This window comes from Triturus cristatus, chromosome 4_2, assembly GCF_964204655.1.
Source record: "Triturus cristatus chromosome 4_2, aTriCri1.1, whole genome shotgun sequence".
Classification (NCBI taxonomy): Eukaryota; Metazoa; Chordata; class Amphibia; order Caudata; family Salamandridae; genus Triturus; species Triturus cristatus.
The window spans coordinates 253,176,569-253,198,616 of NC_140586.1; the positions used below are offsets into that span (position 1 = coordinate 253,176,569).

Here is a 22,048-nt window from a genome sequence, read left to right on the forward strand (position 1 = left end):
CCAGTCATCGAGCTAGGGTAATACATGAATTCCTTATCTCCTCAAGTGTGCAGCGACAACCGCCAGACACTTGGTGAAGACATTTGGGGCAGTGGTAACCTCAAATACAAGTAATTTGAACTGGTAATGCTGGCCACCTACCATGATCTGCAGGTGGGCAGGATAGATGGAGATGTGGAAGTAGATGTGCTTGAGAACTAGTGCTTTCATGTATGCACCTCCTGTAGCATTAGCATTAACATGTGAAAATGCTCCAACAGGATGCATCTGTTGAGTGGTATGAGTGAGCCGTCCTTGTTGGATATGAAGTAGTGTGAGCAAACTCCCTTGCCCAGCTGATTGTGATTTACTGGCTTGATTGCACCCTTTAGAAGGAGGGGCTGAACCTCTTCCTGTAGCAGACAATGGTAGTCAATACTTAGGGCCAGATTACGATGGCGGTGGGCCCACCCCCGACAGCCCACCGGTGGCAGTCCCCTGACAGCCCATCGGTGGCAGTCCCATCGCCATCAAGTTCTTTGCCCGCCACATCTGGATGGCAGATGGCTGTGTGGCAGTTTGAAAGACCGACCGCCACGGATCTGACGGGCTCATGGAGCCCATTGGTGGCTGAGTAACACCTACAATGGTGGCGGTGCCTTACGATGTTCTTTTCCTCCAGCCCTTTCATGGCAGTGAACTCGCCATGAAAAGGCTGGCGGAAAAGAACATTGAGGGCCCCTAGCAGGCCCCCCTAACTCCTGGCTCCCAGACACGGAACCGGGGGGGCACCTATGGTGCCCCCCCCCCCATATCCTTGCACCCTGTGGCAGGCACTGCATGGTGCCTGCTACCTAGTGCCGCAATATGTAGAGTCCCTTTTTAGGTCTCGGCTAGCGATGGCTGCGCTTGCGCAGTCTCGCTCGCGAGACATAATGACTTGGGTGAAGAGGGGCTTGAACCCGCCCCTCTTCTTCCCTGTTCTCCATTGGCTGGCCTAGTAAATGCTGGCCAGCCATTGGAGAAGAGGTCCCGTCACTCTAATCCTGCCCCGTCCTTTTCGGATCGGGGGGCGTGTTTTTTGCGAGAAGTCTCAGGGAGGACACAACAGCAAAACACGCCCCCCAATCCGAAAAGGAGGCTGCGTTTCTCCGAGGCAGTTTTTCGCTGCCTCTGAGAAAGGCGGTGGTGTCCCGGCGTTGCTCCCTCACCTGATCTCCTTGTTCTTATTGAAATCCCACAGCTCTTGTATTCACCAGCCCTTCTTTAACAATAGTGCACAGTAAGATTTGTAAATATGCATGTCTTTTATTTTAAAAAGTTGCGCTCGTTTAAAACTAATATTTTAAACATATATGTAACATCTCATTTACCTCGCTGTGTCTCATGTGAATTTTATTTCTCTCCACTAAAGAACGCACGTGTTACCCCGGGTAGAGTCACTGCCTCTTCTCTGTGCCCTCAGAGGCGGTATTTGCTGCCTTGTCCAGTGTGCAACTAATTGTGACACCAGTCTGGAATTCCTGCCTGCTTTCCGAGTCCCCAAGGCTACGGGATCTGCCTCCTTTGCATGGGTGGATCCCGGCAGCTGCCTGCTCCAGAGCAACAGGTTGCAGCGTGTGTGGTCCCAGGCTGGAACAGCTGCCTGCCTTCTCTCCCCGTGACCCCAGGCTCGAGTTTCTGCCTGTTTTCTCTGTGTGCCCCAAGATGAAGTTGCTGCCTGCTCTCTTTGTGGTCACCGAGGAAAGTTCCTGCCTGTGCTCTTTTAGATCCGCTGCCGCCTGCTGGCTGAGAGCTCCCAGCCGGCGGTGCTGCCTGCTCTCTGTGTGACCCCGGACTTCGGCTCCTGCCTGCTCGGTGTGTGTAAATACGAGCTTGGAGGCTGCAGTGGATGCGAGAGTGTAGATCAGGCTGTGGGCTGCCGAAGATCACACGCAGCCCCTCCCCCTCGCCTCCGGATTGGTTTCCCTGTGGCTCACATTACCCTGAGCAGGGCTGCTCTTCCCACCGCTGTGCAGCAGTGTGAGTGACCGAGGATTGCAGCGGTGCTGGTGGTGGGCGTCTGTGGGGCCCCTCCCCACCGGCACCCCCACCCCCTGAAGTGTACGCACCTCAGCTGGAGCTACGGCTTGTCAAACTTCACTCCCCCGCCCCTCCCTCCTGCACCCCCACCTCCAGGGCCTCTCAGCTGGCTCCTGACCCCTTCCCGCCCCCGAGGTGGCACTTGTACACACTCACGGGAGCCAGAAAACCCTCCTCCTAGACTAGTTCTCCATTTATTTGTCTTTTTTCAGTTTTATATAGCGCAAACTCCACTGTATTCTAGCGCTCTATACCTGTGCCTACATAAGGCCAGTGTTTGTTTTAAAGGTAACGGGGATATTAAATGATGTGCCCAGAATCACAGGCTGTAGAGCCGGCGCCGAGACTCAAGCCTGGTTGCACAGTTCTACACTCAATAGCTCTATCGCAATGCCTCATCTTCTCCAGTTTTGTTCCCAATATTGGTGATAGTTCTGGCTTTCACGGGCAGTGCAGTTGTGCTACCGTGTGCTTTGCCTGTGACCCGCCCCGCGGCCACCAATCTAAAAACAGAAAGTGCAACACCGGGTCAAAGTACTGCCCGAAAAAACATATTTAACACTCGTAAGCATTAGAACATTTAGAGAGTATGATTCGTAGCTCGAGAAGCATGCTTTGCACACCAAACCGCTCAGCACTCTGGGACTTGTAGTTTAGCATGAAAACAGTACAACGATAACGTGAATGCGGAGAGTCAAATAAAACGAGGGCTGGACCAGCTGTTCGCGACTGAACTGGCCTAATTTCAGAGCTGTGCCTAAAATTATAATTCCTGTACAGTTTTCCCAGGTCCATGCGCGACTAGTTCTGCCAGGTCAGTTATTTTGCTTAGAACTGTAAAGCGCTCCAATATCTTCGGGTCTAGCTAGGCGCTTTATAACACTAAAAAAAAATCTTGGCCATTTAGTCTTGGGTTTATACGTGGTTAAATGAGACTGCAAGTCACAGAATTGCAAGGAAAACCTGGCCTGGCCTGACATGTCACTCAAGGACCTGCTAAACCTAGCAGCTATGTACATGTAAGATGCGTGGCGATGAGAGAGAGGACAATTTATATATCAGTCACATTGGATCGAACGACTAGATGTTCTTTTGATTTTTGCAGTAACTGTGACTTTCAGTGTTGTGTAGTGTATGTGGTGTTGGTGTGTGCGGCTGGCTTTTAGTGGTTATTGGCTTTGATGTGTGGTGGTTGTCTCTGTTGTTGATGCGTTGTGTCTATATGGCAATAACCTTTGGGGTTCATTGATAATGCTGCTAGGTTCAGTACTTAATTTGTGCCGGTGTTTTCAGGGGGTGGGCACTGGCACTTAATTGTCAACACCGGCACATATGATTTTCTGACACTTGGTGGCGCTGTTTTTCGAATTTAACACAGCAACAGTTGTTTATTAATTCAATATTGATTACAAAAAAAAATATTAAAAACCTGCCACTCAAGTCATTCTTATAGTTTTAAGTGCCTGGAATAGTCTGAATTGTCACACTTGTAAGAGTGTGATGGTTGGTTGTTGTGTTGGTACTGCCAGTGGTAGAGCTGGCGGGGGTGCAAGCTGCAGTGGCTTCTTGAAGAGGGCCCTGGCACATTTTTTCTTTGACAAATTAAGCACTTTGTGATCTTTGGAGGTACCGCTTATGTCTGGCGTTTTAGGTCTCGGCTAGCGATGGCTGCGCTTGCGCAGTCTCGCTCGCGAGACATAATGACTTGGGTGAAGAGGGGCTTGAACCCGCCCCTCTTCTTCCCTGTTCTCCATTGGCTGGCCTAGTAAATGCTGGCCAGCCATTGGAGAAGAGGTCCCGTCACTCTAATCCTGCCCCGTCCTTTTCGGATCGGGGGCGTGTTTTTTGCGAGAAGTCTCAGGGAGGAGACAACAGCAAAACACGCCCCCCAATCCGAAAAGGAGGCTGCGTTTCTCCGAGGCAGCTTTTCGCTGCCTCGGAGAAAGGCGGTGGTGTCCCGGCGTTGCTCCCTCACCTGATCTCCTTGTTCTTATTGAAATCCCACAGCTCTTGTATTCACCAGCCCTTCTTTAACAATAGTGCACAGTAAGATTTGTAAATATGCATGTCTTTTATTTTAAAAAGTTGCGCTCGTTTAAAACTAATATTTTAAACATATATGTAACATCTCATTTACCTCGCTGTGTCTCATGTGAATTTTATTTCTCTCCACTAAAGAACGCACGTGTTTTATTGAGTTCATTTCCTGGGGCCTGGATGCCAGGGCCTTCTCCGGACGGTGCCCTCAGAGCCCCTCCCCCTCCTCCACAAACACCCATGAATCCAATCTTTGTCTGCAGCTCTGGAATCCCTTGCACGGTCGGGGGCTTCGGCGCTATGCCCACCTTACTCTGCGGCGCTATGCTCTCAGCGCCGAGCTGGCCTTTGGGTGACTTGGGTAAGGTATCTGCTCTGTCCCCGGGGTGGCCACGGGCGCACCTGCTCTCAGGGTTTATTTTACAGCCAGAGGACAATAGACCGCGGTTTTTACACACATCTTAAAGACAACTAGCGTCTTGCCGGGGGCTTCCGGCCGCTGCATCGCTCCCACCGGACCCCGATGCAATAACGTCGGCCGGATACTGGCCCCAGGTAGCGGAAAGATCTCTCGGCCCCCGGGACTGCGCTTAATTAAAGACCACAGGTATTCCTGGGGGATGCGCAGAGCGCACGGCGCGCCAGCTGCGCGCCGTGACATTAAACAATCCTATGGGCAAACATTGGGCCTCGCTGCTGCACCTGCGAAATGTTATTACATACGAGTGTTGCGTGCACCGAGGAGGTACAGAAGCGTGCCACGAAGGCGAGGGGCCAGGCCTCGTCTGCGCCGTCCAGCGCATCTCTGAGCCAGGCACAAGGAGGCCCCGCGCAGTCTGTGGAGTCACGAACCGTGAGGGGGCCCCAAGCGAAGTACATGGAGGGGGGCCCATGCTCTGCTCCCAATGAGGAGCTCTCCGTCACCGCCTCTCGCTCGCGAGACATAACAAGCATTTACAATGCAATGGTCTCGGCATTGGTAAAGTTAGAGCTATTGGCATTGCTCATGACAATGCCGTTTCTTTACATGTTTTAAAAACAAAAACATAAACAAAAATAATGTCATGAGCAATGCCAATAGCTCTAACTTTACCAATGCCGAGACCATTGCATTGTAAATGCTTGTTTGCATTGCAGCGGGTGCTGCAGCCAGCAGCACCTTACAATGCAAAATATAGGCATTGCGACCGCTGTGGTGGCTGTCACATCAAAATGCCTACTGCGGGACCACCAACAGCCTGTCGGGCGCTCCCAACCCCCAATAGGGTGACGTCCACTGCCATCGTAACGAGGCCCCTAGTGTGTGCTTGCGGGGGGGGGGGGAATGTGATTTGGTGTGGCAATGCGTTCTAAGCAATATCCTTGCTGAACTATGCTTACTACCTAATTGTCTGTTGTGATTACATGCCAGTGGGATCGGCATCTTAAAAGCAGCCTCAACAGATGTTAGATGACCTGGGGGTTAGAGGTGGGGTTTGTTAGTGGAGGCTCCTATTCAAGTGAACAGAAGGAGATGATGAACGGAGCGCTGAAACTTTTCAAACACACCCCCAGTCACAGATCTGGATTAAATCCATCATCATTCTTTAGCTCACTTCGCCACCTCAGTTCAGACCCAGCTATATGTAAATCAGTCTTGATCCTATGCCTTATGCGAACAGTCCAGCCCGAATTGCCAAGCCAGGAAACAAGGTCTTCCCTGGACCAGAAACAAGCATTCTGGGACCGATTTCTGGGTAACACCCTTCATCAGCCAGGCTAGCTTGAATCCAGTGGCAAAGTGAGCAAGGGACCCATGTCACGGTCTCTGAACTGGGGTGGCGAAGTAAGCTAAAGAACGATGACGGATTCAACCCAGATTTGTGACTGGGGTGAGTGTCTGAAAAGTTTAAGCGCTCAGTCCATCATCTCCTTGTGTTTGCTTTGTTGGCCCTAAGTTGGCAGGTTACGCCAAGTCGTAGGTACCTTGCTCACTTTGCCACTGGATTCAAGCTGGCCTGACTGATGAGGGCTGTTAGCCCGAAAGGGGTCCCAGGATGCTTGTTTCTGGTCCAGTGAAGACCTGGCATGGCAGTTCGGGCTGGACTGTTCCCATGAGGCACAGTATCAAGCCTGATTTGCATATAGCTGTCTGAACTGGGGTCGCGAAGTGAGCTAAAGAACGATGATGGATTCAACACAGATCCGTGACGGGGGTGAGTGTCTGAAAAGTTTCAGTGCTCCGTCCATCATCTCCTTGTGTTTTCTTCCTTTTCAAATGCATCATTACCTCTGTTAGTGTTTCTATATGCCCATTAAGAAATCCATTTAGGACGATTGTTGAGATTAGCTCTGTTGGTGCCTCTGGTAGGGAGTGGAGGGGAGGGGGGGGGGTTGGAGTCTGGAGAGGTAGCTTTAGTACATGCTCTATAATGATTCCTAGTAAAGGAAGCACCCATGAACTTTGCTGTGTCTGCATTTTTCTTTTAGCTTCTGCAACATTTGGTGAACTTTGGATTCAAAGGGATGCTCACCAAACCGCAAGTAGAGCAAATGTTGTTGAACTTCTGGCATAAAGCTGGAGACATGCATTCAAGGGTGTCATCTAATCAGGACACTGGTATTAATACACCCCGCCGCAGCGTTAGCTACGTGAAGGACACAGCAAATAGTTGTGTTGGAAATGGTCTTTCCTCAGCTGCAAGTTCCTCCACCTTCTTGGTCTAAACCAGGGGTCTCCAACTGAGCTACTATTAGTGATGCAATAGTGACTACCCCATCCAAGATTGTCAGCAGTGATCACATCAGTGCATGAGGGACAGTGTCCAGGACTAATGTGAAAAACATACTTGAACAATTTAAAATGGCTGTAGATGGGAAATACATAAAAGTCATAACTGCCATCCCTCTGACACAAAGTTAATATGAGCAAAAAGCTTCCTCAAGTGAATAATGGCTTTAAATACATTATGAAAATTCAATCATTTTTCTCCAATTGTCAGCTTATGAGTTCTGAAAATACACACATTTTCGTCTTGAATATATATTATTTCATATTTTTGTATACATATAATAATTCAACCAGCCAAAAGCTTCTATATAAGTAGGCTGGACTTCGTACAGGAGAACTGCTCACAAGTAGCTGGAGAGCTACTTGTTGGAGACACCTGGTCTAAACTGTGCTGGGGAGAAATTTGAGGAGATTGTGTACCTTATTTAAGTGTGCCGTATAGCATCTGGAGAGAAACCAACACAACTAGAGATTCGCCAATGTGTAGCTGCTTGTACTGCTATCCTCTTTCCTGCTACATCTAGCTTTTTGCTCTCCTTATCTGCAGAGGGTGCATCCTCTGTATTTTTACAGTATGGACTTCTAACTAATCCACTGGTAACAGTCCTCAGACGTAAGATGGATCCTTTGGGGAGGTTTTATATTTTTTGTGAACGAGAGAGGTGACATTTCTAGCATTACAGTATCTTTAAACATCTCAGTTGATGTTTTTTATACCTCTTTAACATGGAACGGTATTGGACTGTGCAGTGTGTTCTACATAAAGTCTCCACAATGAAGTCTTAATCTTCCTCCGGGACCGCCCCTTGGATGACCTCAAGGAGGTAGTGTCATCTGGTGGGGATGGTTTAACTGGACACACGTTGGTGGATTAATAGTGTAATCCTCCCATGGGGCGTCTGTAAACACTGGCCTATAGGGTGCATCCTAGGAGTCCATAGGCTAGCTTGGGCTCCCCCACCATGCAAATATTCAGGGGAACCCTCTATGGAGAGCATAGGAGGAAGTGATGGAAGAGGTGGAGGAAGTGATGGAAGAGGTGGAGGAAGTGATGAAAGAGGGTGGGGAGTGGATGTGGACAAGGGGGGAGACTAGTGCCTCAAGCCTTGCCTTTTTATCTGCTTGGGGTGCTGGAGGCTTCACAGCAATATACTCTTCAAATGTTAGCCTTCTTTTTCTAGGCAGAGTTTCTGTTGACTTTCCCTTGGTATCTAGTCTCCCAGTTTGGAGGATGAATAAACAAGCGCTTCTGCCTGGCTTCAAGCTCGTCTTGCAGACGTTGAAGAAACAGTTGTTCAGAATGGTCATTTTCGGTGCCAATTGGATTCTCAGAGGCAATTCTTAATTCTACGTTGAACTTGGCCTCAGTGTCGAAGCTGGTTTCAGTGCCACTAAGCTGGGCCAAAGTGACCCTCAGAGAACACAATACTCCGTCAATGTCTTTGATGTGGTGTGGACAACTCCAAGCTCTTCCTGCTGTTCTTCCTCAGATTCAGAGGAGAGCTCAACCTCGACATTTGGAGACAACTGGGCAATTTCTGGTTCTGACAGCCCAAAATACTGTTTTGATGTCGTGGTCCCTGAAAATATCAAGGGTGCCTGGTTCCTAGTGCTGCATCCTATTAACCCTCCTGCACTCCTGTCGGTGCCGACAGGTCTTATTAGACCGAAAGAAAAGGCAGGCCGAACACGTGGTGCTCCTGGCAGTGACAAAGGTTACAGACTTGACGGTGTCAGTCCAAAGGCAGTTTGAAAGGACACCTTTTTAATACTGTCCAATCATTCCAGGCACATCTTTGTCGAGAAATTTCAAAAGAAGGAGCGAAATACCCGAAGAAGATCCGAGGCCCTAACTGTTGAATAGGGAGGGTCTTGTAGGTTTCTAGTACCTTGATTTGCGATGAAAGCTGAATCGATTTTCGAAGAGTTTTCTAACGCTACCAGGTTTGAAAAGATGCAAAGAGATGGCCCAAAAAAACTGTGCTGTTCGCACAAAACACTGAGCTCCCATCAGACGTCCGGACCCAATGGTAGAAAAAAAAAAATCTAACACTATTTAATTTTTATTCTCCCTCATTTTAGGTGATTGTTGGTTATGTATTTTCTGGTTTTATTCTAGATTTTTTTCTGATTGTATCTAATGTATATGCATAAACTGCACAATATAATGAATTTGAAAATAAATGTAACAAAATGATGACTCCAGCTGCATATACAACAAGAATTGGCAAAGCCAAAAAAGGTCTGGCTTGGACCACCACCCTTTTAGACTTGGTCAATGATTACTTTGTTTTGTTATGGTTTTTGCAAACCTCGATTGTTAGAGAAGCTGCGGGGCCGACGTCAATTAAGAAAAACTGATAAAAAGCAAAAATATTTCATTGTTTGAAATTCACTTTGCTATAATAGTCCCTAGCACCTAAGGGACCTACTTGGTGTGTGGATGTGCTCCTTCTGAAAGAGCAGAATGTCCTCACGTAGTTACATTAACCAACGCTGAAGTGGGTTGACCAACTAGCTCATGTTTTATGTTTTAGCGGGCACAAGAAAATTTTGAATTGCTCACCAACGGATGAAGAGAGCAGACTGAAAGCCCCTACATGTATATTAAAAATATAATTTCAGTAAAATCAAACATCTTGTCTAACACCAGGCCAAAACAATTCTAAACAATGTTTGGGGATACTTCTACAGATGCAGAACAACTCAAACTAAAGCTGGTGTGTTGGTTTGTAATGGATATGAAGGTATCAACAGTTTATAGTTGGACCACGAGCACCAAAATGTTGGGCGTATTTAATATGGATGTGAGAGCGAGAATGTGTGTCAATGTAGACTCAAAAGAAAGGCTCAACAATAAGAGAAAACTTGCAAGCACAGCCATGATCTTCTCACAAAAGAACAAATTACTTACCTTCAGTTACGCCTTATCTGGTAGAGACCTAGTATAGCTTCAAATTCCTTACCTTAGAATTCTCCCCAGGTGCCAGACTGGATCTGGAAAGTTTTTCAGTATTACCCCTACGTGTTGGTAGAGGGCGCTGTGTGAATCCGTACCCATGTCATCTACGTATGCGATGTCACCAGAGTCATTATAAGCCCCTCCCCAACACATTGAACGTAGCTTCTTGTATGACTATTTACTGTTGTGGTTCCGTGAATTCTGAACCCGTTCAATGAAGGTTGTCGTATCGTGATGATTTTGGTATCAGCGAACCGCGACTGACAAGTGCGGTATGCACGAGTGTTTGTCATGCTACACCGATGGATTCACTGTGTATTTAACGATCTAGTCTGCACCCTTGGGTTTCATTTTGTGCATAACCGCCATTTTGTGGTTGCCCTCACATAGGCTAATGACTACAGGATGACTGTGGCCGAGCGAGCCTCTAGGGACACATACACCTTAGCTTGAGTTCGTGTTGACTCCTGTTTGACCTGAGTCAACTGACCCTGTTGCCCGAGGCTAAACTTGTTGAGCCAGTACCTTGTTAAGTAGCTGGTCAGATAGAGATCAAAGAGCAGGACATTATTGATTCTATGGCACACGCACACACCCCTCCATCTTGCTTCTCATCTGTTTCTGCTCCTTCCTTTTATGGCCTTATGGCCTAATTATTGATTTGGGTTGAGGTCTTTTATGATGGGCCCGTCCGGCCTGTTCGAGCAAGAATACTGGATTTTTACCTTGTCATTGGCGATGGGTTGGATAACTGAAAGTGGGTTTGTCGTTATGTGATGCCTCTGTAAATATCATCCTCTGATTAATCAAATTTGTGAGTAATTGATGCTAGCCAGGAACTTGGTTTTTGGCATAACGATGCTCCGCTCTATTATGCTGAGAACATACACCGTGTTGTACTTCTAGGACCTCTGTTACTGGCTGCAGCTAATAAATTTGATCTTTGATGTCAACAGAAGAAACCCGTGTCTCTGTACACTAAGACAGGTGGACCCGAAGACTTCGGGCGTGTCCCCTGCGCCGCTGGGTTTAAATCCCGGTTCTTCACTGTGCCAAAAAACGTGGAGCAATTATAGAAACAAGCTGTGGAAACAGTGTGCCATAAAAGTAATCGCTCATTGAATTAACAATTCTGAAGTCGTAATGCACGGTGTGCGAATACCAAGAAAGAGACTTTTTAAGTAAGAAAGAAACAGTTCGCAGAATGGGGAGGACATGTGGCTCAGTACGGAATCTATGGCTAGATTATGTCTCTATCAGATAAGGTGTTACAGAAGATAAGTAACTTGTTAATCTAATAGAGATGTCTAGCAGCAAATTCCTTACCTGAGAATAGCTACCCAAGCAATACCATCCCCAGAGGAGGGTCTGCGAAATGATCTTACTAAAAATCCCCGAATAGAACTAGCCGGTCTATATTAAGACAGATGAGACAGACTTTGTTAGGAAGGTAAGTGAACAAGAACATACACTTCACCCTAAGAACCGTGGCAAGAACCACAGGCAAGTAAAGTCATAAAGACATTGAAGAACATGGAAATAGAGTAACCATGGCAGAGGAACACAAATGTGTCCATAGACAATATTCAACACAAATACAATACTAGGTCGCTCCCAAGTTGGAATCTGACCCATGGTTGACCATGACTTGGGAATTCAAGCCAACGGCCAACGCCACTAAGCTATAGGGCCTTGACGTAGGAAACCATTATGTCAGTCAAGCGTACTCTGCAAAACATGAAGAGAATAGGGCCAAGAACTGAACCCAGGGGCAGCTGGGGCTCGGAGGGCCATAGGCAATAGCGAATGTTAGAGGCAAACCTGTCCTGAGAGACATTGAGAAAGGAATCTTAGAATAGATCCACAGTGGAGGAGAATGGATTAATGCAACCACCCAAAAAATTGCGAAGCTAGAAAAACAAGTATTGACAAGTGCAATCCAGAGACAGAAAGACACAGATGGTAGTCATTAAACGCGCAGAACCCATAGATGTAGAAAGAGCTAGTGCATACATAGCGACTAAGTTAAGATGAGTGGAAGAATAGAATGAAGGGTACACCCATGCAAGCCCTTTTTACGAAAGGTAGAATAACACATATATAAAGATATACACAATATATATGCACCGCTATATATACACACACACTAACCTCCATTCATATAAATATATCGATGATTGAAGAAGCCATCACCTTACTGAAGCTAAGAAACATGGGTAGAAAGACTGAGTAATCAGCAACATTACTAACCATAAAATGGTGATAGAGGGAAAGAGAGGGAGATCATACCCCTCAACAAAAGAAATAGCCAGCAAACATTGAAAAGAAATAGCCGGCGAACATTGAAAACAAATGGTAACAGATTAGCCCTTAATGAGAGTTTAAGAAAAAGAAGATTATAACTAGGCCCAGAAGCAGGCCAAGGTGAGAGAGGCTAACCCATGGAGGCCTAGAAAAAGGTATCTATCCTAATTATCCAACGGTAAGGCATATGCAACAAAAGAACAACAGAGTAATAAAAGATAATGCATAGGTGTAAAGACTAACCCCGAGGGTAGGATATTAGGACACCATACAGAACAAAACGAAGGAAAAAAGAAAAAAAGGGAGTTGTCCACGGAGAGAGTTACCGAAAGGGAAATACAATCCAACAAGGAAACTTAGTCCAAGAGGACAAAACCATAATGTTCTGCGAACAGTTTCAAGTAACAAGGAAACCACCAATAGGTGGATGAGTCATTCTCACACAAAAAGAGACCACAGTGTCTTTGCAAGGATAAAAATGTAGACATCTTGATGCCACACGTGTGTTTGAACTCCGAAAAAAGGAAGTGGCAATAAGGGGAAAGAGACTTGTCTGTAGGCAATAAGTGAATATGACATGTCCTGACAGGAAAAGGCAGATCAAGGACAGCAAGGCCGGTGATGGAAAAGAAAAGAAAAAAAAATAAATAACCCCCATTTTTATTTTAAACACATATATATGCGCATGCATGCATTTAAGTACTACCACACAGATAAAGAATGTGTAGGAAACCACAAACAAGACGATCAGCAGGACAGAGGAAAAAAAAAAAATATAGAAAAAAAAAAAAAAAAAAAAAACACAGTTGTGAAGTCACAGTAAGTGAATGAAACCTGTGCACCAGAATGGCCCATTAAAAGCGCACCCTGCTGAAGAAGAGCGAGAAGCTCGCTAAAGAAATAAAGGACAGAAAAAAAATGTCCTAGCAGGAAATAATGGACAAGCCAGTAACGTGGACAACAGAGCAGAGAATGTGGCATGTGTCCCACTGCTCCAGTGGAAACCTAGAGCCTTTGACGAAACAGAATTACACAAGACTGGTAGCATAAAGGGCACTACCTGTAAGATCGAGGAGAAACGAGAGATTCACAAGAGAGGGATCTCATTCAACAAGCTATATAGAAACTCCTCCATGGGAAGGAAAATGAAAGGTCCCTACAAGGGATACTAAACGTTACTTATCAACATGAAGTGCTGGGGTAAAAATGTCCTGCAGTTAGGATGAGAGTCAGAGCTCGTAAACTCTAGACCAGAAGTGGCTCTCATAAGTAGTACGTAAAGCATACAGAAGTGCTCTGAACAGCAGGTAACACAAGTAATGATTCTTGTGCGAAAAAAGAATGCCAAAACACAATATCCTGGGCACCGAGGCCAAAATGAAAGAAACAGAACACCGATGCAACAGGTGTGCAACCCCACATAGGGTCATAACAGAACCATAACCTCACCAGTAGGTTCGTTAGAAAACAATGAACACCACCATGGAATGCTCAAACGACAAAGAAATCAATGACCAACATCCCCCATACAAACTGAAATAAATAGGTGGATTCAGGGAGATCAAGAGGAGCAAGAGCAGAGCTAAGTTTCTGTTCCACCCATCCCACAGCCGATGATTAATTCAGCTGCCCATCTTAGACCAACAGGGTAAGCTTGTTGCTGGTATCATATGGAGGCAACGGAATCCCACAAAGTATGGGAAAAGCGACCAAGAATGCAAGATGTATTAATGGAACACAAAGCAGAACTTGTGGAGGAAAAGATATGCCTGCCACAAGAGCCATGTCAACTTGAATCTCTGTCTGATGGAACATGAGGAAGAGAGTTGATATCATGCGAGGCTGAAGCAGCCTGTACCACCAAACTATAAGGGGTAGGGTGCCGAGGAAAAAGGCCAGATCACCAGGGAACTCCACTATAGGGAAGCAACGTCTCCACCGCTGTATGGCCCTGCTCGAGAATGCCAATTAGGGGATCAGTTGATTTTTCTACAGAAGAACGAGTTAAACCCAAAATCAGAGCAACTCACCTTGGCATATCATCCTCTGTAGCGAGACAAGGAGGGGAAAGAAGGCCTGAAGCTAGGTAGATGACTCTAATCAACTAGCTTAACTCACTTCAGTTAGCCAGCTATCCTCCACAGGAGGCTGAGCAGCATCAGATATGGGGTGTAGAAACCCCGAGTCATCCCCATCACCTCCTAAAACGTGTTCATCAAAATAAAAACATTGGAGGGCTCCACAGAAAGCAGAAGAAGGGTGTTCGAGATAGGCAGCACCATTTGCTCCGTACTAGATGTTGACTGTTAATGAGTTAGTGATGCCTCGACGTCAGAAAGGGGAAGTGGCGCGGTGTTGATCAGCGCCATCGTCATCTGAACAGACACAAGCGGCAAAGGTGAGAAACCCAAAGGGTTGTGCACCGGCGCCAAGAAGGAGTGACAATCGAACCCGAGGGCCTAACTGAAGCAGAGGGTGCACATGCCAGCATGAACACAGTTGAGGCATCTCTCGCCTCATTGGGGCCCAAAGGTGCTCAAGAGAAAGGCGAAGACCCAAAGATGGCATGCAGAGAGCAATAATATACTCGTATCTTGGTCAGAGCCACCCCGACTCCAGGGTAGACAGGGAGGCGCGGGGTAACTCGAACACGGAGCTCTCAACCGGCAAGCGGGAGGAGGGGTGAAAGTTGGAATCTGCCAGGTGAAGTTGGGGGATGCCGCAAATTCGACCACCCACATCGAGACTTCTTATTGGACACGGATGGAGAGTGCCGTTCACAGGAAGGGCTCCTAGACCGGGCCCGCAGATGGACCGTGCAGTGACTGCAAGAGCCGCGCTGACAGGAGTTTTATCCGATGCTCACGCAGTGCTTTTGGTCGAAGTAGATGACAGGAGTCATACTCCTCGGAGTCATGGTGCTGTCCCAAGCACCACATACAAATGGAGTGAGGGTCCACTAATGACATTTGCCGTCAAGACCCACAAGGTTTGAACCCTGAAGGCATAGAAAAAGCACACTGTTGAAAACAAAGTACACCAATAAAGGCCAGAGGTAACCGCTTCTCCAGATCCGCATTGTAAGTGTGGAAAAGTAGAAACTGACTTCAGCTCATTGGGGAGGGACTTATATGGACTCCAGTGACATCACATACATGGATGACGTCAGTACGGAGTCGCACAACGCCCTCTACCACTGCACAGGGGTACAGCTGAAAATATTTCCAGATCCAGTCTGGCTCCTGGGGAGCATTCTAAGGTAAAGAATCTGAGGATAGTCGTCTCTTTCAGATAAGAACTCTACCATCACATGCATCACTCTCTTAAGGGAATTATCCCAAAGAAAGAAAAGCAGCCTACTTCACCTGAAAAGCACCAGCTGTTAAAAGGAAATCACTGAGTGAAATGCGCAACAATTCAATTGGTAATAGATATTCAGTTGAAGAACAGCCAAATTGTTTTAAGCTGATGAACAATTGCAAACAGTGAATAAAGAGACTTAAAATACACACTTTGGGTTATAGAACACAACTCTTTAATGCTTTCTTTACCTTCATTTCATAGTCATGCCCCACCACACACTCCCTTTTTAACAGTACAAGCAACTTTGGTGGAAATATAAATAGGAAAGAGCACAAATACATTATCAGACAACATCAATAACTATATACAAGTAGAAACCCAGCAGAGGCAGGGATGAGGGACTGCACTGCAAGCGCTCGGTACCCGAATGCTAACCCTGAAGTACAGCAAAGTATGTCCCAAACATGGCAACTTCAAATCAGTATAAGAGACATTATCAGTAAACAATCTCGATACAGGCAATATCATATCAGAAAGTGGCCATGCAGGCACAGTCCCTAGACAGCACTTAATCACAGTGCAGAACTGTAAGGCAATGGCACACTAAGAACAATTTCAGTACCAGGGGAGGACTGGGGGGTCCCGTTTCGGGCAGAATTCTGATTAACCATCAGTCAAAGATAAAAAGTTTTGAGAGATATTAAAATCACAATTTTTTCTTTAAGACCCCAAATATTAGGGACATTAAACCACACTTGAATTCTTCAATTGGCTTTTCTTGCAATTTCATGCCAAAGCATGGATTCCTACTAGAAGTGCCACAGCGCTGGGACTATTTTTCATGAAAAAACAACGTCTTGTTCTGCTTCTACCACAATATTTTCCAGATGCGTACTACAACAAGGTCATTGAGCCTTAGTAGAAAAAGACTAATTTCCCATCTTGTAAGCAAGGTTTGCTTTGCTGCCATGAAAAGCTAGCAAGCACGCACTGCACACTATCTGGAGGCCTTCGTAGTCACACTGTCGAAAAAAACGTATCCGTTGAATGTGCGACATTCAAATAATAATCTAAACATGGGTGAAAAACGTCTCCGACACAAATGTGCACCTCTTGTCAAACGTTAAAGTACTCACCCTGGCATGCATGCATGCCTTGCCTCAATTGATGCAAGCCGTTGGTGAATCTAAACTCACAACTGCTCAACGCCTGGATATCCTCATTAGTAATAGTGCCCTCTACACATATGCATAACATAACCTTACGCGTCTGCCTCGCTAGAAGACGACTGCATTAACTTGGTCATCTCAAAAAACCCCTAGCTTGCACCCACATTTTTCAGAACCACTGATGTGTAGAACGTGGAATGTTTATTGGCACAAGCAGAGTAACTTGCATGATACTCTTAGGTAAGGCGAGTTAAATAGTCAAGAAATTCAAACCTTCATCTAATGGCCAAGGCTAGCAAAAGCTAAATAAAAAAAGCTAAAAATCTTGATGCCTAGCTTATATTGTTTTGGCAGTAATTATTCAATGTGGGTTTAATTATTTTGCCAGATACTTAGTATATTCGATTATCACCCAGATTTAAATTCTAGCCATTTTATTGATTTTGGGTGAGTGAAAGCCTAGACTGGCTTAACCAGCACTAGCACATGGGTCTGTACTAACTTTACATCCGTTGAAAAACCAACTTAGCATTGCAATTGGATAATAGGTGGCACGGAGCTGAAACAGTACTACTGTATCGGTGTGTTAACTAGGAAAACCTGCATGTTTCTTTAAATCTTACTAACGTTATTAAATTATCAAAAGAATATCAAATATTTTTGCCATTAGTTGTATAACAGACACTTTCTGTTTAAGTGACATCTGCACAACACTAATGATTGCAATGTAGGAAAATGCGAATTATAAGGGGTCTGAAAGTAAAACATAGGATAATTCTTAAGGCTGTGTTTAATAACATTTGGAAGTTGAACGCTGCCTTTTTTGCTTCCTAAACCGATTTCCATCCCTTTTCATGGTCGCAAGGCTAGGTATGCTTAACCCCAACCCCCCACCCCCGCATTCCCCCACCTGCCGTACAAGTGATGTAAACATCTTGGGAATGTAATACTGTCATGATTTTAAATAAGCTTTAACAAAAAAATGATCCTTAGGAAGCAACGGAGACAATTGTATATACAACGTACCTATCAGAGAGGCTAAAACAGATCTTAGATGGATAAAAAGCGAAATGCACTACAATAAAACATTGGTTAAACCTTACAAATATCGGCTCATCATTACTGCTCATCATGGATACGGTTTCCTGGAGAACCAAGTGGGCCCAAAGATGCTCAAAATTGGTCACCATTTCCGTCAATATTTAACTTCCATGCTACACTCTCTTAAATTATGATTGCACCTACAATCCACAGGAGACGGTGGACAAGGATCCCTACAACAGATGGGCCATGTGAAATTAATCTGTTGCATCCTCCGCAACTCTGCATGCAGAATGAAAAGCATGAGGCCACCAACAAATAAGAGGGATCTCAATGTTGTCCTCAGAGGAGCATACACGTGTGACAAATCGAGTCACCAAACAACACTTTAAAGTTAGCCCTGGTGGAGCAAAGTGGTTTTCTAAAAAGCAATCTAGTTGCTTTCCAAGACCAAGTAATTGAATGGGATTAGAGCAAATACAGAGCAAGTTCTGTTGTGAGACTAAATCTGGTGCTTGTGAAAAGTTAGACCTTTGATAAGAATAATCTTCAAAGCCTGGACTGGAATGGGCTCACCATTCTGTTACAAGGACTCCATAGAGATCAACTGTAGAGAGGGTTGCAGCAGGTTCAAACTAGAGGCTTTGCCTCGGTTTCACAACAGCAACATTCTCGCCTAGTGAAGACAGTGCAGGTTAGTCTCCTTAATCATCAATATTAAATTCAATAACTGATCAGGGGACTGTATCCTTAGAGATTAGAAATGGTCTTCAGTCTCTCCAAACACCCCGCCACTTGTATCTAGAGAAGAATCAGGCAGAGGAATGGACTTGCCAGACAATCTCTCTCAGAAGCAAGACGTGTAATTTGGACTAACATGCTCATCACATTTCTGGCTAGATGCTGGAATGGTCTCGTCAGAGAAGGGACATAAGCATGTTCATTTGCCCCCCCCTAAAGAGTTTCACCACCGAGTAGGGCCCAACCAGATACTGAATCCCCCCAACTTGATGTCAATCAACACTGATCGGGTCAACTGGCCACTTCGGATAGCAGCTACCCATCAGTGTCATGACAGCTGTCACAGACACATTGTACAGGCACTGAAGAATGGCTTTGTACTTCTACAGACAAAGACAACACATTAAGCTCTTCAGACCAGGAGCAACCACTCAAGTTACGCAGTCTCTTAACGGAATCAGGGACAGAAGCTGTAGAATATTTTTTCTTGTCATGTGTTCCTGATGCATGATGTCATACATGCACAGGCAAAATAATCAAGAAAATGAGGAGCCTTGAAAAACAAACCATGGTGATTTCCCTTTTAAGCGTCAAATAATCTTTCCCTGGTGCAACACAGACAAGGGTCTTGGCTGCGAACCAACAATCTCCTTGACAAGTGGATACAGAGCAGCAGCCAGTAGACAGATTAGGCGAGAATATGAACACGGATCAAGCCCACTCAAGACCCTTTTCGTTACAGTATATTCATAAAACTTAGCCTCAAAGTGAAAATCATTTCTTGACTAGTAAAAATACAGGCGAGAGAAAAACAGGCAAGTAATGGCTGTCGCTTCGTAACTGGGTTTTCTGGAATCTAGAATCCCAATTGGGTCATGGCGTATCATGAAGGCTGTGATGTAGGAGAGAGGAGGTCAGCTCAAAATACAAACCATAAGCAAAGAAAGCTGAAGCTAGCTAGAAACCGTGAGATCTCACTGGCTCAGACTGCAGTGGCATGTTTTTTAATTTAACTTTTATATATATATTATTAATGTATACATTTGTCATATCCTGGAATTGGCAGCAATTCGAGAGTAGCAGGGCCAGGACAAGATCTTGCATGTACAAAACAGAACAGATCCGGGGAGTATGTACATGGGTTAAGCTTAAATAATGCAGCATTTTAATTTCCTAAAGTGGCTTTTAAGCTAGGATCCTTTATTCAGTCTCCGTGTCAGGTCCGGTACTTCAATACTATGGGCACTGCAAAAAACACATAGAAAACACTTTAGCAATTGATAACTACATTCACCAAGATAAATAAAAACATGAGTCAAATTCAAATCGGTCAAACAAAATCTTCTGGTCGCACATATGTTAGGAGAAGGGGGCGAGCTGAAAGTAGGTCAGGTACCTCTGTACAGTCAGAGAGAAGACCCTTTTCAAATATGGTGGACAGTCCTTTAACAGAGTGGCACTGCTTTGTATTTACCTACGGAAGCTAGTTAAAAAAACAAATGCATGATCAGTAGTTTTTACTCAGAATGGAAGTCTGGCCAAAGAACAGTCTCCTGGCACAAATAAGCATGATCAGCAATCACCTAGAATTAGGAAGTCGATAAAGAAGAGCTGGCTGCTCCCTGAGCCACGATGAGTCAGCCGCTGGTCGCAAGATGTACTGTACATATACTGAACACTGCTGTTTACATGTCATAAGCACATCTACAAGCTGCATGAGTAAAGCTTACCTCCGAACGTCACAAATGATACTAAACATACTACTCTGGCTAGAACTCAAAGCAATAATTTACCAATCATGCACAAAAATCATAGAAGCCATTTAACCATTCAGACGGTACTTTGAGGCCTTGCTAGTTCTGGGAAAACAATATAGAAACGCTACAATACTATACGTATTGTTGTAGCATTCTGACCATCACCTGGTGGGACCTCTCTCATAAAGCAAACGTTATGTTCTCCAGGATATTCTGTGTTGGCTAAGTACAGAGGAACACCTCTTGGAATCATGTAACCAGCTTGGAAGTCTATGCATCTGATGGGGCACCCATATGCACTGGTAAACTACGAAGACTACATTTGCCAGATAGGGAAATCTGTGCATCCATGTGTCTATGTCCAAAGGAAGAAGCTCATGTATGAACTACGGTAGTCTACAAACATTTATACAACTACCATTTGCTTATAACAGTCAGTGGGGTATTGCAGGTCCAGACAGGACCTACTGCCCGGTGCACATGCCTCAACACTAGGCCACTACAAGGTGGCTGGAGGAGGGCGGTGCACCTTGGAGCTTGCACTTAGTCAGCCTGCAAGTCTCAGTTGACCTCTCTCCCTGCCACACCACAATGAAGTAGCATCCAGTGTTATTCCGGTCCCAGAGTACCTTTGCAAGGCCACTGTGGGACCACAGCCAATGACACACTAACTGGCAATAATGAGCACCAGAAATAACCTGCACTTGCATCCTTGTCACTTTTAAAATCCCTAAATCCTTTAGAGGGGTCAAAGAAGCTAAATCAAAAAACATAGCTTAGAGGAGAGTATACACAGCACTCCTCACTAAGCAACATCCACTTCCTAAAAGAGTACCTGCCCTACATATTCTTTGTTCGCAATTACAGACTTCAATTTGATGCTAGTTGAATTCCTGCACTTGTGGACATGGACATGTGACACACAACACCCCCACACACAACGCCCCCCCACACACACAGGTTTAGATGTTTGGGTCAGAAGGAAGAAGCACTGCAGCCACATCACATGGATCTCTACAGCAATGAAGAAGATTGGAGACTGCACCTCCTGTGCAGCTAGTGAAGAGCATAATACAGGGATTGTTAGGTCTAGATACGCCTGCTTTTACCTTTTCCATCGCATCTAAATTAACAGTTGCACCGTTCAAAGAGGTCAACTGCCATCTTCAAAATGGAAGAGCCAGACTCAAACACCATAACACAATCATGGTTTTCATATTTTTCCATCTTGGTCTCTTGGGCTAACAACTTCACTCTCTTCCCTCTTCTATTGACCACTCTCTCCAAACGATTTAATTGCACTGTACAATTTAGATTGAAATTCGTTCTTTAAAAAGACCAATAATCATATAGCTTGACCACTGATGTAGGAGATATGGTGGCAAGACGAGTGATCAACTTGGAATGCACTGCTCGATAAAGCTACACAGAGGTCAATGCAATGGAGTGTCCCTGTTTATATCTCCAATTACATGTTGCTCCTGAGCCAGGTCCTAGCCCGCATCCTCCTACATTGATGACTTAGGCTATTTTTCCGGAGAATATATACTTTACAGAAGCTCCCTCTTCTCTTCCAGGGTATCCTCATCAATAGTCATAAGCATTCGAATATTCCCGCCCATGCGCGGGACCCCGGAAACACTATATTATATGTGCCCCACATATATATATCCATATCTATATAAATAAAAATAAGCACTTGCCGCCTAATAAACACCAGAGCTGAATCATGCTGTAAGGAATTTCCACCATACATGAAAAGCATGCATTAGAAACAGGAATAACAACAACAAAACTCGTTTAGAAACTGTTTTAATGCTCAGCAAACAGAAATTCTCATAAATCACTGAAAGCATAGGAAGCTCCCAGGCTGCATTGCAAATACCCAGTCTAAAAAGACTGA

General features: G+C 45.2%; 1 protein-coding gene across 1 annotated transcript in view; it reads right to left on the bottom strand.

Annotated features, from left to right (window-relative positions):
* Positions 1 to 15,646: 15,646 nt before the first annotated feature.
* The window catches only part of VAMP4 (vesicle associated membrane protein 4), a 131,816-nt gene continuing 125,414 nt past the window's right edge, over positions 15,647 to 22,048 (bottom strand). The window contains exon 9 of the mRNA XM_085601442.1: positions 15,647 to 19,633. Within this exon, the coding sequence (XP_085457568.1) occupies positions 19,605 to 19,633 (29 nt within the window). The 3' untranslated portion in view covers positions 15,647 to 19,604. The remainder of the gene's footprint in view (positions 19,634 to 22,048) is intronic.